Here is a 16,828-nt window from a genome sequence, read left to right on the forward strand (position 1 = left end):
GCAGGTAGGTGTCGTGCTGGTTTTTGTGCAGATGGCTTAAAGCTACTATGAAACGTGTGTGTAATCTCATCTTCCATGAAATAAAACCCATTCATCTCAACATTAACAACATGTAGGGTTGTGCATGTAGATGAAACTTGCAAGGGCGGGTTGTTTATTTCAACATTATCAACATGTATAGTCTTAACAATGGGTGCATACTGCTGTGTTTCCCTAATTGCAGTGGAGTGTTGTGCAGTTTGCCTAAGGGCACTGGTTTCTTTGCTCTTATTGCTGCTGTTTTCTCTCATTTTACTGATCAAAGATGTAGGTTGTGTAGCTCTACTGTAAGAGAGCTGTGCAGCTGTCCTATTGCCACTAGGTGAGTCATATGCTAGGTGCTGTGCAAGAGCTCTATTGCTATCAGTAGTGCTTTGTGTAATCAGCTTATAGCTGCTGGTCTCCTTGCCCGGGCTAAATGTGTAATTGCTAGGCACATACTTCCTCCTCATATTTTTCTTAAGGCTCTCCCAAGAGGTGATTTTAGGTCTATCCTCACGTTTTCTTTGCCTTTGAATTTCTTCAAGCCAAGTTGCAGCTAGCCTTGTTAATTTTACCTTTGCAACCTTATACTGATGGGCTGGGTTGGTTTCTCTCAATTCAAAATAACGTTCTACCCTTTTTTCCCATTCAATGTACACCTCCGGATCATGAGATGTGCCATCAAATTCATGTATTTCAACCCTTATAGTCTTGTCTTCCCTTGTAGCCTTAATGTTAAGGTCTTGGTGTGGTGGTTGCTGTGGGTATGGGGATGTTGTGTTTCTTAACTCATGGACAGTCAAACTTAATTGAGTGACCATATTGACTAATGCATCAAACTTCTCGTCCAAATTCATGATGATCTATATGAATGCAAACACACAAATTATGCAAATATGCAAATAGGGAATGAATGCAGCAATGGAATGGAATGCAGCAACACTGTTCTGTACTGATCACAACAAGCAACTGTTGTGTTCTGAACTTCTGAATTTTGTGCAAAAATTTTCTTTGAATGAAATGGCAGCAGGTACTTTGCAATTATAAAGAATTGTTGATTTTAAAAACAACATGCAAAGAAAATAAATGGTGCAGCAATTTGTTCTGTTTTGCAACAGAATTCAAAATTGGCCAATTGTGTTCTGTGCACAATTTGATCTTCAAGGGAATAACAGCAATCACTTTGTTCTTTAAATGAATTATGCTAATGTGAATTTGTTATTTATTGTTTAGTTCAGTTAGATATGCACAAGAAAGAGAAAAAAAAAAGAAGTATCAATCATGAACAACAAGATCAGAATATGAATTTGTAATTCTGTGATTGTTATGCAATGCACACTTCACAAACAATCAATTTGTAAGCAAGATACAACGATGATATGAATGCAACTCTATTTTAACTAATTCAAAACGAAATTTAGACAGATTCACAAAATAAAATCACAAATTGCAATGTTACACAAATCAGAATTGAAGAACTGCTCTTCTGTGATGATTTGCAATAAACAAGCACAAATCAATTTGCATGTAATGAAACGTAAATGCAATCTTTTATTTATCAAATGAAATTTAAACCAATTGAATTTTACACAGAAATGAAGAATGAATCGCCAAAATGCAGAAACTCATTCAAGAACTGACTTCTTGAGGGTTTCAGAATGCTCTTCTGTGATTACCAGACAATGCACGCACCAATGATCAATCAAATTCAATGAAAATGCAACGAATTATATGCAGGAACACTAATTCACAAAGTAATTAAACAAAAGGAAGAAAAACAACCGAAATTTGAAGAGAATCGCCACTGAAATCGAACATGAACAGAAAATCGCCCTAATCTCTGAATTCTTGATTCCTCTGATTGTTCAAGCAAAGAATTCGTCTTTACCAATGAATGAGGATGAAATTCAAGCCCTACACGTCCTTGCTCTGATACCAATTGATGTATGTGTGCGTGGTGAATGCAATGGAATGGATTGGACACGAAGATATACGGAGGATATTCCAAGACTGAACACAGTGCTTTGTCAAGGGTTGGACTGCCAAGCCCCTTTTCAACGCAACAATGACAAATTCCTTTGATTAATCAAGGGAATGATCAATGTTCTTGGATAGGTTGAAGTGCAATCTTGAAGACTGATCAAGAGGATGCACGTTCAATGGAGGGCAAGCTGGCCCAAGTAACCCAATTGCAAGCAATTGAAGAAACATTCAAACACTTGAAGTTTTCTGAAATTTGGAATTTTATTCAATGATCAACGTCTTTTACAATGATTGAATCACCTATTTATAAGCTATGAATGAGGAGTAGGCTACTTACATGAAGGTTTAACGGCTAATAACGGTCATATTTACACGTGGCTATACATAAGTGAATCAAAACAGAAACCAGAAACTAAGTAATGCCTGATATGTAGGCTGCTGACTGGACGACCTTGTGCTCCGTTTTCAGTCCACTTCCGGTTACTTCCAGGAGGGATCTTGGACCATGATGGCTAGATCCTTGTGCAGAGATTCCAACCCTACCTTCCACGTCATCCAATGGGTTCGGGTCACGTCTGTGCGAGCTTGCCAAGGTGGCCTGCTCAGTGGTCCGAGGCTGCTGCATGTTTTGGCTTGCTGTCCTTGATGACTGTGCGACCTTTGCCTCAAGTTTCCATGAGCTTACAATGATCATGCGTAGGACCCTTGGACCATGATGGCTAGGTCCTAGTGTGGAGATTCCAATTATGCCCTCCACATCTTCCCATGGGCCTTGGGTTCGTCTGGGTAGGCCCGCCAAGGTGGCCTGGTCAGTGGAATTGGTCAAAGGCTGCTGATGGCCTTGGATGCCTCTGATCTTGGCTTGCTGCTGGTCGTTGTTGTTCTTAAGCTCTTGTTTTTGTTTCCTCATAATTAATTGATTATCTTCTTGATTGTTTTGGCTTGTGTTAGATTCATCACTATACGTAGAGGATGGATTTGTATGAATAAAGTCAGAATCTTCACAAGCTTCATAAAACTCATCAACATGGTTTTTGTTGTTTTTGTTGTTGTTGTTCATTGATTCCTTGCTAGCCTTTGGGTTGTTGTTGCTGTCCTCACATGAGCCTAGCTGATATGGCTCAGGAATGCATAATCTATTTCCCTTAAAAAGAAAGTCATTTTGTAAGGAAAAAAGATCATAGACTCCATTCACGCACCTCTCCAAAATAGGCTTGAAATCATCATCTTCTTTATAGAACTCCTTGATCAAATCGAACCCAAGGATCTTAGCTTCCACCACTCCAAGTAGAGAATGTCTTCTAGATAAGGCATCCGCAACAACATTAGCTTTCCCACTCTTGTATTTAGAGGAAAAGTTAAATGTTTGCAAGAACTCCACCCACTTAGCATGCCTCGAATTCAGCTTCTTTTGGCCATGAATGAATCTTAAAGACTCATGATCAGAATGTAGGATGAATGGTTGTGGCTTCAAGTAATGTGACCAATGATCTAGAGCCCTCACCATTGCATAGAACTCCTTGTCATAGGTGGAATAGTTCAGCTTGCCTTGACTCAACTTCTCACTAAAATAGGCAATAGGACGCCCTTCTTTAATCAAAACGGCACCAATTCCCCTCCCACTTGCATCACACTCAACTTCAAATGGCTTTGAGAAATCTGGAAGTGCTAGGATTGGAGTGTTGCACATCTTCTCTTTGACCTCCTCAAAGGCCTTTTGAGCTTGGGGAGTCCACTCAAACGAGCCCTTCTTTGTGCACTCAGTTATAGGAGCCATGAGAGTGCTGAAATTGCGAATGAACCTCCTATAAAAGGAAGCTAACCCATGGAATGAGCGCACCTCCGTGAGTGTCTTGGGACTATTATGAATTATAGCCAACAACACACGTCCATTCTTCCACTTATTGATGTATGTGTGCGTGGTGAATGCAATGGAATGGATTGAACACACGAAGATATGGAAGGATATTCCAATACTGCTGGGCAGTGCCTTGATCAAGGGTGGACTACCAAGCCCCTTTTCAATGCAACAATGGAGAATTCCTTTGATAAATCAAGGGAATTATCGATTGTTCTTGGATGAGTGCAGCGTGGCCTTGAAGACTGATCAAGGTTTTCACACAAACACGAAGGGCAAACTGGCCCAAGTAACCCAATTGCAAGCAATTGAAGAAAGTTTCAAACACTTGAAAATTTCTGAAATTTTGGAATTTTTATTCAACAATCAACGTGCCTTTACAATGCATGAATCATCTATATATAAGCCTAGACACTAAGAATAATTGAAGTTACATGAAGGGGCAACGGTCATAACGGTAATATACATCACGTGCACATACATGTGTTTATTAAAGCCAAAACAGAAACATCAGCAGCTGTGTGAAAGTCCTCCTGCTGGTCGTTGACTAAGCAACCTTGTGCTCTGATTTCAATGCCTTTCCGTTGACTTTCAAGAGGGCTCTTGGACCATGGTGGCTAGACCCTTGTGCAAAGATTCCAACCCTACCCTCCACGTCAGCATACGGGTCCAGGTCGTGTCTGGATGGGCTTGCCAAGCTGGCCTGGTCAGTGGTCAGAAGCTGTTGCATGTTCGAGCTTACTGACCATGTTGACTGTGTGACCTTTGCCTCACTTTTCCACATGCTTCCAATGATCACGCGTGGGACCCTTGGACCATGATGGCTAGGTCCTAGTGTGGAGATTCCAATTATGCCCTCCACGTCATCCCTTGGGCTCAGGGTTCGTCTGTACAGGTCCGCCAAGGTAGCCTGGTCGTTGGAACTGGTCAGGGGCTGCTGATGGTCTTGAATGCCTCTGATCTTGGCTTGCTGCTGGTCTTCTTTGTTTCTAAGCTTTTGTTCTTGCTTTCCCATAATTAATTGCTTATCTTCTTCATTGTTTTGGCTTGTATTTGATTCATCCTTTTGTGTAGAATGCATAAAATCAGAATCCATACAAACTCCATCAAAATCAACATGGTGGTGTTTGTTGCTCTTGTTGTTGTTGAATTCCATTCTTCTTGGGTTGCTTCTTGAGTCTTTGCTGCTATCTCCATTTGAACCTAGTTGATATGGTTCAATCCCCCCTTCTTGAAAAAGAATTGTCCTCAATTCTAAGCTCGTGTGGTAGGGTGAAACATGGCTGTTGGCTGCATCAACAGAGTATGCATTTGCTACTGTCTGAACCTGAGCATGTGGTTGCTGGGCTGTGCTTGCTTGCTTCCTTGGGTTCCTTGCACTTCTATCCTGCAAAAATAAATGAACTAAGGTAGTAGCATTCCAAGGATTAAGGTCATACATACATGCAAATGAGAAATGTTCAAAATGCAGATGAGGATAGCCACTATGTGCAAATCCTCCATGAATATCAACACAGAATACATGCATGAAGGTTAGTTTGGAGTTCATGCCTTGAGGTATTTTATGTAATGTAATGGTCTCATAGAAGGGTAGCTTGGTTATGTGTCTATCATTATCATCTTTATCATCATACTCCTTCCTTCCTAATAAATGCGTAGGTGTTTGCGTGGTCTGTGTAGGAGGTATGACATCCTTAGGGTTCACTTCCTTTTCTTTTGCTGTGAGTTGTCTCGCTGTGTAAGGACTAATTGATGCAATGTAGGGTTGTGTAGTGCTAATGAGTGGCAAATGTGAACCTGTGCTACTGCTGGCAGGTAGGTGTTGTGCTGGTTTCTGTGCAGGTGGCTTAAAGCTACTATGAAACGTGTGTGTAATCGCATCTTCAGTGAAATAAAATCCATTCATCTCAACATTATCAACATGTAGGGTTGTGCATGTAGATGAAGCTTGCAAGTGTGGTCTGTTTAGTTCCACATTATCAACATGTATAGTCTTAACAATGGGTGCACACTGCTGTGTTTCCCTAATTGCAGGGGCGTGTTGTGCAGTACTGCTGTGAGGAAGATGTGCAGTTGCCCTATTGCCAACAGTTGAGTCTTGTGCTGTATTTTGTGTAGGTGCCCTATGGGTGCTGTGTTCTCTCATTTTACTGACCAAGGGTGTAGGTTGTACAACTCTCCTCTTTGCTGATTTCTCAAATGTTAGGGCACTATTGCATGCTCCTTCATAAGTCAAGTTCTGCATCACCTCAATTCTCTCCCTTAAATCTTCCCTTAACCCACTTAAGAACCTCCCAATCTTCCTCTCTTCTGGTTCGTGTTTCTCACACAGGGCAGTCAATCTTTCCCCTTCTTGCATACACTCAGCTACTGTCCTAGGGTCTTGCCTCAAATTACTCCACTTGGTGTAGAGTTGTTGCTTGTAATTAGTGGGAATGTACTTTCTCCTAAGGCGTTTCCTAAGTCTCTCCCATGAATGAATCTTAGGTCTATTCTCACGTTGCCTTTGCCTTTGTAAGCCTTGCAGCCATGTTGCAGCTAACATGGTCAGTTTTGCCTTGGCTATTTTATATTGTTGGCCTGGGTGGGTATCCATGTATTCAAAGTACCTCTCTACCCCTTTCTCCCATTCAACATAGGTCTCTGGTTCATGGGAAGTACCATCAAATTCACGAACATCAATTCTCATAGACTTATCCTCTTTTGCAGGTTCATTATTAGAGTTAAGTTGTTGGGTTTGTGTTCTGGTTTCCTTTAATTCATTGACAGACATGCTCAGCTGTTCAACCATGGTGACTAATGCACTAAATTTCTCTTCTAGATTCATGATGATCTATATGAATGCTAGTTACACAGATATGCAAAGAAGAAGCTATATGCAGTAAACTTTCTGATCATAAGCAACAAGCAAATTCTGTATTTTGAATTCAGATTATCCTCAAATGAAATAGTAGCAATCACCTTGCACTTACAATGAATGGCTAATGTGAATTCTTTAATTATCTGATTATTAACGCCAAATATGCACAAGAATCTTCAATTATGAACAGCAAGATTTCACAATTCAGAATTTAAAATAAGTGGTTCGTTTGTGATGGTTATGCAACATTCAGCTACCAATACAATCAATTTGCAAGTAAAAATGCAATGATGATGTGAATGCAGTCCTTTACTTATCAAATCAAAATGAAATTTATTCAAATTGGTGCAGTAAGATTGTTCTGTTTGCAACAGCAATCAAATGCTGAGTATTTTGTTGTTCTGTGCACAATCACTTGTAAATGAAACAATAACAATCAACACACCAAATGAAACACACACAAATTTTTGTTGGTATGCAATGTATTCATGAAACAAAATAAAAAAAATTTCGTGCACAGCAAGATCATAAACAAAAATCAGAATTGAAGAACTTGTATGTAAATGAATGCAGTAAGCTGTATTGTATGCAATATGCAAAACACTTTGTATTCTGAACTTCTGAATTTTTTTTTTTTGTACACAAACCTTCTTTGAATGAAATAACAGTAAGTATTTGTAATTATGGTGAATTGTTGATTTAAAACCAAATATGCAAAGAAAAGAATTGGTGCAGCAATTTGTTCTGTTTTGCAACAGAAATCAATTGTGTTCAGTGCACAATTTGATCTTCAATGGAATAACAGCAATTATTTTATTCTTTTAATGAATTTTACTAATTTAAATTTGTTATTTAGTTATGTATTACAGTCAGGTATGCAAAGAACATGAATGGATGCAGCAATTGTTCTGTGCACAACTGCACTCAAATTGAATAATATGTGTTCTGTGCACAGATTACTTTTTCAATGAACTAACAATGATCACTTGCACTTTAGATGAAATTACTAATGTGAATTCTTTAGTTATTCGTGGATTACAGTAATTGATACAATTCACAATCAGAATATGTAAGATCAATTTGATATGCAAGATCAGAATATGAAGATTTGTAATTCTGTGATGGTTTGCAATGGATACTTCATAAACACAATCAATTTGTAAGCAAAGATGCAACGATGATGTAAATGCAACTCTATGTTAACTAATTCAAATGAAATTTAAACGAATGTGCAAAGGAAAATCGTCAATTTCAGAAACTCCTTCAAGAACTGAGTTCTTTAGGGTTTCAGAACCAATTTCGTGAAATTCAGATGATGTATGCAATGATGATCAATCAAATGTGATGGAAATGCAACGAATTGTATGCAGGAACACTAATTAACAAAGTAATTAAACAAAAAGAAAGGAAACAACCGAAATTGATGGAGATTGCCACTGAAATTGAACACGAACAAACAAATCGCCCTGGTTCTTGATTCCTCTGATGATACCAACTAGAATGTTAAGAACTCGTCTTCACCAATGAATGAGGATGAAATTCAAGCCCTACACGTCCTTGCTCTGATACCAATTGAATTTTACACAGAAATGAAGAATGAATCGCCAAAATGCAGAAACTCATTCAAGAACAATCGATAATTCCCTTGATTTATCAAAGGAATTCTCCATTGTTGCATTGAAAAGGGGCTTGGTAGTCCACCCTTGATCAAGGCACTGCCCAGCAGTATTGGAATATCCTTCCATATCTTCGTGTGTTCAATCCATTCCATTGCATTCACCACCAATGTCTTCTTGGGACGTGTGCGCATCCATATCAACTAGGCTCAAATAAACATCCAAGGGAACCAGCAAGCAATAACAACCTAAGGAACAAGACAATCAAAAACAACAAAGAACACAAGAGTGTTTCTGTTGAAAATGTGGACCAAGCTGCACTTGGCCCTGTTTTAAGGACATCATCATTGAATAATGATGATCAAGATTCAGACCAAGGCAATGAATTAATTATGGCAAGCCAAGCAACAAGGAACACACAAGCAAAGCCAACAACAAGGACAAAACAAGCTAAATCAGGCCATCAGCAGCCCCTGACGAGCCCCACTGACCAGGCCACCTTGGCGGGCCTACCCAGACGTGATCCGAGCCCAATTGATGACGTGGAGGGCATATTTGGAATCTCCACACTAGGGCCTAACTACCATGGTCCAAGGATCCTATGCATGATCATTGGAAGCACGTGGAAACTAGAGGCAAAGGTCACTCAGTCAACAAGAATAACCAGCTCAAACAGCCCACAGATTCTGACCATTGAGCAGGCCACCTTGGCAAGCTCACCTAGGCGTGACCCGAACCCATTGGATGACGTGGAGGGTAGGGTTGGAATCTTTGAACAAGGGTCTAGCCACCATGGTCCAAGAGCCCTCTTGAAAGCTCATGGAAGGGCATTGAAATCAGAGTACAAGGTCGCGTAGTCAACAGTTGCTGCATAGCCTTAATTATTCTGTTTTGAGTTCCTTTTAGATGTGTGTATTAGCCACGTGTAAATATAGCCGTTAATAACCGTTAGGCCTTCATGTAATTAGCCTACTCCTCATTCATAGCTTATAAATAGGTGATTCATGCATTGTAATGGACGTTGATGATTGAATAAAATTCCAAATTTCAGAAAACTTCAAGTGTTTGAATGTTTCTTCAATTGCTTGCAATTGGGTTACTTGGGCCAGCTTGCCCTCCATTGAACGTGCATCCTCTTGATCAGTCTTCAAGATTGCACTTCAACCTATCCAAGAACATTGATCATTCCCTTGATTAATCAAAGGAATTTGTCATTGTTGCGTTGAAAAGGGGCTTGGCAGTCCAACCCTTGACAAAGCACTGTGTTCAGTCTTGGAATATCCTTCCGTATTTCGTGTGTTCAATCCATTCCCATACATTGTTTGGCGTGTTTGGATCAATTGGTATCAGAGCAAGGACGTGTAGGGCTTGAATTTCATCCTCATTCATTGGTGAAGACGAATTCTTTGCTTAAACAGTCAGAGGAATCAAGAATTCAGAGAACTAGGGCGATTTTTGTTCGTGTTCGATTTCAGTGGCGAATCTCCATCAATTTCGGTTGTTTCCTTTCTTTTTGTTTAATTACTTTGTTAATTAGTGTTCCTGCATACAATTCGTTGCATTTCCATCACATTTGTTTGATCATTGTGCATACATCAAGCTGATATTCACGAAATTGTCAGAAAACCCTAAAGAACTCAGTTCTTGAATGAGTTTCTGCATTTTGGTGATTTCATTCGTGATTTCTGTATAAAAATTCAATTGATTAAATTTCATTTGGTAAATAAAAGATTGCATTCACGTTTCATTGTATTTTGCGTGCAATTTGATTGTAATTGTGGCTGTATACTGCAAACCATCACAGAAGAACACTTCTTCAAATCTGATTTGTGTGACATTGCAATTTGTGATTTTATTTTGCATATCTGTCTAAATTTCATTTTGAATTAGTTAAAATAGAGTTATATTTACATTGTCATTGCATTTTTGATTTCAAATTATTAGTGATTGTGGCCATACATTGCATATCATCACAGCAATCACTTTGCTGTTCTGATTTGGGCAATATTGATAGTCATAGCTGATCTTTTCATACCACCTCATGCATATTTGATTATAATCAACAATAACTAAGGCATTTGCATTTAACAAACCATATAAAGAACAAGTAATTGCTGTTAATTCGTTGCAAGGAAGGCTGCACATAACACAATTGTTAAAATCTGATTTTCTGTTGTAAAACAGAACCATTGTGCATTCATTCTTAATTCTTGCATATTTAGTTGTCATACATAGTTAAATAACCAATTCAAATTAGCAAATTCATTTAAAGTATGAAGTGATTGTCATTGTTTCATTTTAAAGCAAAGTGTGCACAGAACACAAGTGTTCAGCTCTGGTCTCTGTTGCAAAACAGAATACCTTGCTGCACCATCTCTTTTCCTTTGCATGTTGATTGTAAAAATCAACAACTCATTATCATTGCAAGATAATTGCTGCTTTGGCATTCAAAGAAATTTTGTGTACAATCCAGAACACAACAGTTGCTTGTTGTGATCAGTACAGTTGTGCTGCATTCAGTTCATCATTGCATATTTGCATATTGCATAGCCTTGTGTGTTTGCATTCATATAGATCATCATGAATTTAGAAGAAAAATTTGATGCATTAGTAAATATGGTCACTCAGTTGAGTTTAACTGTTAATGAGTTGAAGAACACCACACCACAGTACCCATCAACTCCACAACCTAACCCTAACCATGAACATGCAAAAGAGGATAAAACCATGAGAATTGATATACATGAATTTGATGGCACATCTCATGATCCGGAGGTGTACATTAAATGGGAGAAAGGGGTAGAACGTTACTTTAAATTTAAGGATACACCCCCAGGCCAACAATATAAAGTAGCCAAGGTAAAACTGACCATGTTAGCTGCCACATGGCTGGAAGGTTTACAAAGGCAAAGGCAACGAGAGAATAGCTCAAAAATCAACACTTGGGAGAAACTAAGGAAGCACCTTAGGAGGAAGTACATTCCCCACAACTATAGACCTCAGTTATACACCAGCTGGAGCCACTTAAAACAAGGATCTAGGTCAGTTTCAAGCTATAGCCAAAAAGGTGAAAGGTTGATAGCCTTATGTGGGATAGATGAGCCAGCAGAAATGAAGGTTGGGAGGTTTCTAAGTGGGTTAAGGGAGGATTTGAAAGACAAAATTGAGGTGATGCAGAACCTTACCTATGAAGGAGCATGCATTAGTGCCCTAACATCTGAGAAGTCAGCAAAGAGGAAAGCTACACCTCTGAAATTAGAGCAAAGACCTGCACACACATGTAATAAGAGCAAAGACCTTAGGCAAACTGCACAACACTCCTCTAAAATTAGGGAAACACCGCAGCATGCACCCATTGTTAAGACTATACATGTTGATAATATTGAGATGAATGGATTTTACTTCATAGAAGGTGAGATTACACAACCCTTTGACAGCAAGAGTACACACCCTCACAACACCATCACTAGTCCTTACACAGGGAAGGAAACACCTACGCATCTATTAGGAAAGAAGGAGTGTGATGCCAAGGATGATAGTGTTAGACACATAACCAAGATAACCTTCTATAAAACCATTAAACTACATGGAATACTTCAAAATGTTAGTAGTTATAATGTTTCTAATCTCCCTAGCACCCTTTTGAGTAATTTCTGTACTATATTGAGCACAAGGTGTATATTCCGTGTTGCATATGACCCTCAAACGCACAATCAAAACAAAATACCATATGAGACATTGAGGAATGCCTTCAATACATTAATACAGCAAAACACAAGAGATGAGCACAAAACAGTAACTCATGAAGGCTTTGCACATAGTGGCTATCCTCATCTGCATTTTGAACATTTCTCATTTGCATGCATGTATGACCTTAATCCTTGGAATGCTACTACCTTAGTTCATTTATTTTTGCAGAACAAAGGTGTATGGAACACAAGGAAGCTAATAAGCACAGTTCCATACACTGCTGCTCAGGTTCAAACAGCAACAAATGCATGCTCTGTTGATGCAGCCAGCAGCCATGTTTCACCTTACCACACGCACTTAGAATTGAGGACAATTCTTTTTCAAGAAAGGGGGATTGAGCCATATCAACTAGGCTCAAATAAAGATCCAAGGGAACCAGCAAGCAATAACAACCTAAGGAACAAGACAATCAAAAACAACAAAGAACACAAGAGTGTTTCTGTTGAAAATGTGGACCAAGCTGCACTTGGCCCTGTTTTAAGGACATCATCATTGAATAATGATGATCAAGATTCAGACCAAGGCAATGAATTAATTATGGCAAGCCAAGCAACAAGGAACACACAAGCAAAGCCAACAACAAGGACAAAACAAGCTAAATCAGGCCATCAGCAGCCCCTGACGAGCCCCACTGACCAGGCCACCTTGGCGGGCCTACCCAGACGTGATCCGAGCCCAATTGATGACGTGGAGGGCATATTTGGAATCTCCACACTAGGGCCTAACTACCATGGTCCAAGGATCCTATGCATGATCATTGGAAGCACGTGGAAACTAGAGGCAAAGGTCACTCAGTCAACAAGAATAACCAGCTCAAACAGCCCACAGATTCTGACCATTGAGCAGGCCACCTTGGCAAGCTCACCTAGGCGTGACCCGAACCCATTGGATGACGTGGAGGGTAGGGTTGGAATCTTTGAACAAGGGTCTAGCCACCATGGTCCAAGAGCCCTCTTGAAAGCTCATGGAAGGGCATTGAAATCAGAGTACAAGGTCGCGTAGTCAACAGTTGCTGCATAGCCTTAATTATTCTGTTTTGAGTTCCTTTTAGATGTGTGTATTAGCCACGTGTAAATATAGCCGTTAATAACCGTTAGGCCTTCATGTAATTAGCCTACTCCTCATTCATAGCTTATAAATAGGTGATTCATGCATTGTAATGGACGTTGATGATTGAATAAAATTCCAAATTTCAGAAAACTTCAAGTGTTTGAATGTTTCTTCAATTGCTTGCAATTGGGTTACTTGGGCCAGCTTGCCCTCCATTGAACGTGCATCCTCTTGATCAGTCTTCAAGATTGCACTTCAACCTATCCAAGAACATTGATCATTCCCTTGATTAATCAAAGGAATTTGTCATTGTTGCGTTGAAAAGGGGCTTGGCAGTCCAACCCTTGACAAAGCACTGTGTTCAGTCTTGGAATATCCTTCCGTATTTCGTGTGTTCAATCCATTCCCATACATTGTTTGGCGTGTTTGGATCACTAGGCCATGATTGAATAGCCTCAATCTTGCTTGGATCAACTTTCACACCTTCACCTGAAATAATGTAACCAAGAAAAATGACCTCATATAGCATAAAATTACATTTCTCAAGTTTTCCATACAATTTTTGCTTTCTTAATACAGTGAAAACTTCCAATAAATGTAACAAATGTTCATCTTCACGCTTGCTATAGATGAGGATGTCATCAAGATACACCACCACGAACTTGCCTAGAAAAGGCCTCAACACTTCATTCATCAATCTCATGAAAGTGCTAGGAGCATTGGTGAGTCCAAATGGCATAACAAGCCACTCGTACAACCCATGCTTGGTCTTGAAAGCAGTCTTCCATTCATCTCCTTCCCTCATTCGAATTTGATGATAGCCACTCCTCAAATCAACTTTAGAAAAGATATTAGAGCCACTCAACTCATCAAGCATGTCATCAAGCCTTGGGATAGGAAACCTGTACTTGATAGTAATGTTATTAACAGCCCTACTATCAATACACATACGCCATGTACCATCCTTTTTAGGAACCAAAAGAGCAGGAACAGCACAAGGACTCATAGACTCACGCACATACCCCATATTCATCAACTCCTCTATTTGTCTTTGCAACTCCTTAGTCTCCAAAGGATTACATCTATAGGCGGGTTTGTTAGGCAAAGGAGCACCAGGAATAAGATCAATTTGATGTTCAATACCTCTTAAAGGTGGTAACCCATTAGGTAACTCATCAGGAAAAACATCTTCAAAGTCTTTAATCAATTGAGCCAATTTAGGGTTTTGACTCACAAATTTTTCATGGATTTCTTTAGAATACAACAGATACACCTCATTCTCACCATCAATCTCCCTCTCAAATTCTTTAAGAGTGAGCAATGACACCTCCTTAGATTGTTTAACTTTTTGTGAAAAACGTGGGGGTGGTAATGCACCAAGATTGTGTCCTCCGGACTCACAATCTTGCACTCAATCACTCTAATCCTTAGAGTGGATTATTCAACGCGAAAGCTACTCACAAAACTCACCAATATACGCCCAAGAACTCACTTCTTGATTCTCAGGTCAGCCTCGTTACCACCCTTCTCCGGCTTCACTCACCTTTGGGGTTGATACACGACCCTTCTCTAGACTTCACTCGTCCTTGTGGAAAGGTTACACGCCAGATTGATCCCCAATCCTGGTTTCAGAAGCGTTCCACACTTCGTTTGTGTTGTGACCGATTGAAGATGAAGATGTTCACGCCAGGAGGAAGAAGAAACCAAACACCTTGTAAAAACTGAATGAAGAATACTAAAACTGAATGAAATAGATTGATACTCAATTGATTGTCCAATACAGAGAAACTAGGCACCTATATATAGGTTTCTATGATTACAACGGCTAGCTTCGCACGTGCCAAGTACATGCTTATTTTAAAACAGAAAACAAGAAAAAAATTGGCTAAGTATAGAATACATGTTTTGACTGGTGACTGGGGCACCTTGCACTCGTTCCTCCGCCCTCTATGATTAGTGTTAGGAGGGTCCTAGGCCCATTGTGGCTAGGTCCATGCATGAAGATGCCATTTTGACCTGGTTCATGTAGTGGAAGCCCATGGTTTGATCGGAAACAAGCCAGTAAGGTCGCTTGTTCGCTAGTCAGCTGGTCAGAAGCCATTTCCTAATTCTGATGTCCTTTGCTCGACTGAGCTTGGGGTTTGCTCGAGGGCTCGAGTGAAGGATCAGTGCTGTTCTGGAGCGAAAGATCAGTGATGTTCTGGAGCCTTTGCAAGTCCTTGCTCGAATGCCTCTGTATTCTACTCGATGCTTCGAATGCAAGATCAGTAGAAGCCTTGTGTTGATGAGGAGCTGTGCTTGGATGGCTCTGTAGTTTGCTCGAGGGATCGACCAAGGACTCTTCCTTTGCTAATGAGTCCTCTCTTGAGTCAGGGTCATGTCTTGGACTTGAACCATGGTCCACATATGGTTCAGGTAAGGGATGTAATTTTTTTTGTTTTCCTTGGTGAGTTATAGTGTAAGTATTATGATAACCATCATGGACAGATTTTCGATCAGTTTGCCATGGTCTACCAAGTAAAATATGACAAGCATCCATAGACACAACATCACATAATTGAGAATCATGATAAGAACCAATGGAAAAACTAACCATGCTTTGTTTTCTAACCCCCGTGCTGGAATTCGAATCTAACCAACTCAACTTATAAGGATTTGGATGATTTGTAGTTGTAAGACCAAGTTTGGTTACTAGAGTTTTAGAAACCGTATTTGCCTCACTCCCACTATCAATAATCAAATCACATACCTCGCCTTCAACCTTGCACTTGGTGATGAAAATGTGTTGTCTTTGAGGTGCTATGGGCTCCTCAACTTGGGCTTGCAACGCCCTCCTCACCACTAGGCTTTGCTTGGCCTCCTCTTTTGGAAAGCATTGGTCCTCCTCTTCATCTTCACCCACGGCCTCCCCTTCTTCATCTTCAAACTCTTCCCAATCTATAGTTTGGTTGGCAATGAGCTTCACCTCTTGCATAGTTAAGGCCCTTGAATTTGGACAATCTTTCTTGAAATGCCCTCTTCCTCCACACTTGTAACATACAATGTCACTAAGTTTGAAGTCCTTCTTGTCCTTCCTAGGTGGATCATTAGGTTTGACAAGACTAGACCCCTCCTTGGTAGGAAAGGTAGGTTTTCGAGCCACTTGAGGAATGAAAGTAGACTTCTTCTTCTTCCTCTTAGCATCGAATTTCACCACAAGTTTACAAGCTTCCACAAAGGTTAAGTTGGTGTAACCTTCAAGCTTCTCTTGCAATTCTTGATCCAAACCAGCAATAAAACGCCCCAACTTGAGCTCTTCATTTTCTGTGACTTCACACACAATGGCGAGTCTATCAAACTCCTTTATGTAATCTTCAACTGGGTCGCCTCTTTGTTGTAAAGTACTCCACTTTACATATTGACTTTGTTTGTAATTGTGAGGAATAAAGCGATCCCTCATCCTTTACTTCAATTTCCTCCAAGTAGAGATGGAAGCTTTCCCCCTAAGGGTACGCCCCCTTTGTTCTCCTTGCAACCAACTATCACCATAGCCTTTCAGCTTGACTTTGGCTATCTTGTATTTTTGTACTTCCTCTTGAATGTCTTTGTATTCAAAGTACCTTTCCAAGGATTTCTCCCATTCCAAGTACTTTTCTGGATCAAGCGACCCATCAAAGGCAGGGACATCTACTTTGAGACTCCTATCTTCCC

The 16,828-nt window shown here is 40.0% G+C and overlaps 2 protein-coding genes across 2 annotated transcripts; both read right to left on the reverse strand.

The window, feature by feature from the left end:
• Positions 1 to 2,292: 2,292 nt before the first annotated feature.
• On the reverse strand, positions 2,293 to 7,654 carry LOC130824737 (uncharacterized). The gene is made up of 2 exons (XM_057689757.1): positions 5,066 to 7,654; positions 2,293 to 3,111 (listed from the first exon to the last, which is right to left on the reverse strand). The coding sequence occupies exons 1-2, from the start codon at positions 6,687 to 6,689 to the stop codon at positions 2,417 to 2,419; spliced, it is 2,319 nt and encodes a 772-aa protein (XP_057545740.1). The 5' UTR covers positions 6,690 to 7,654; the 3' UTR covers positions 2,293 to 2,416.
• Positions 7,655 to 15,242: 7,588 nt separating this feature from the next.
• LOC130825011 (uncharacterized) lies at positions 15,243 to 16,577 on the reverse strand. Its single transcript, XM_057690037.1, has one exon. It carries the CDS (start codon positions 16,575 to 16,577, stop codon positions 15,243 to 15,245), a length of 1,335 nt encoding a protein of 444 aa, XP_057546020.1.
• Positions 16,578 to 16,828: the final 251 nt, after the last annotated feature.

The sequence above is a fragment of the Amaranthus tricolor genome, chromosome 10 (assembly GCF_026212465.1).
Source record: "Amaranthus tricolor cultivar Red isolate AtriRed21 chromosome 10, ASM2621246v1, whole genome shotgun sequence".
NCBI classification, from domain to species: Eukaryota; Viridiplantae; Streptophyta; class Magnoliopsida; order Caryophyllales; family Amaranthaceae; genus Amaranthus; species Amaranthus tricolor.

Bases quoted from the DNA above. Each gene is read 5' to 3' on its own strand.
- LOC130824737 (XM_057689757.1), bottom strand. From the start codon at position 6,689: ATGAATCTAGAAGAGAAATTTAGTGCATTAGTCACCATGGTTGAACAG. The intron at 3,112-5,065 runs GTTCAAATGGAG...CATATCAGCTAG, and splicing joins GATTGAACCATATCAACTAG to GCTCATGTGAGGACAGCAAC.
- LOC130825011 (XM_057690037.1), bottom strand. From the start codon at position 16,577: ATGAGGGATCGCTTTATTCCTCACAATTACAAACAAAGTCAATATGTA.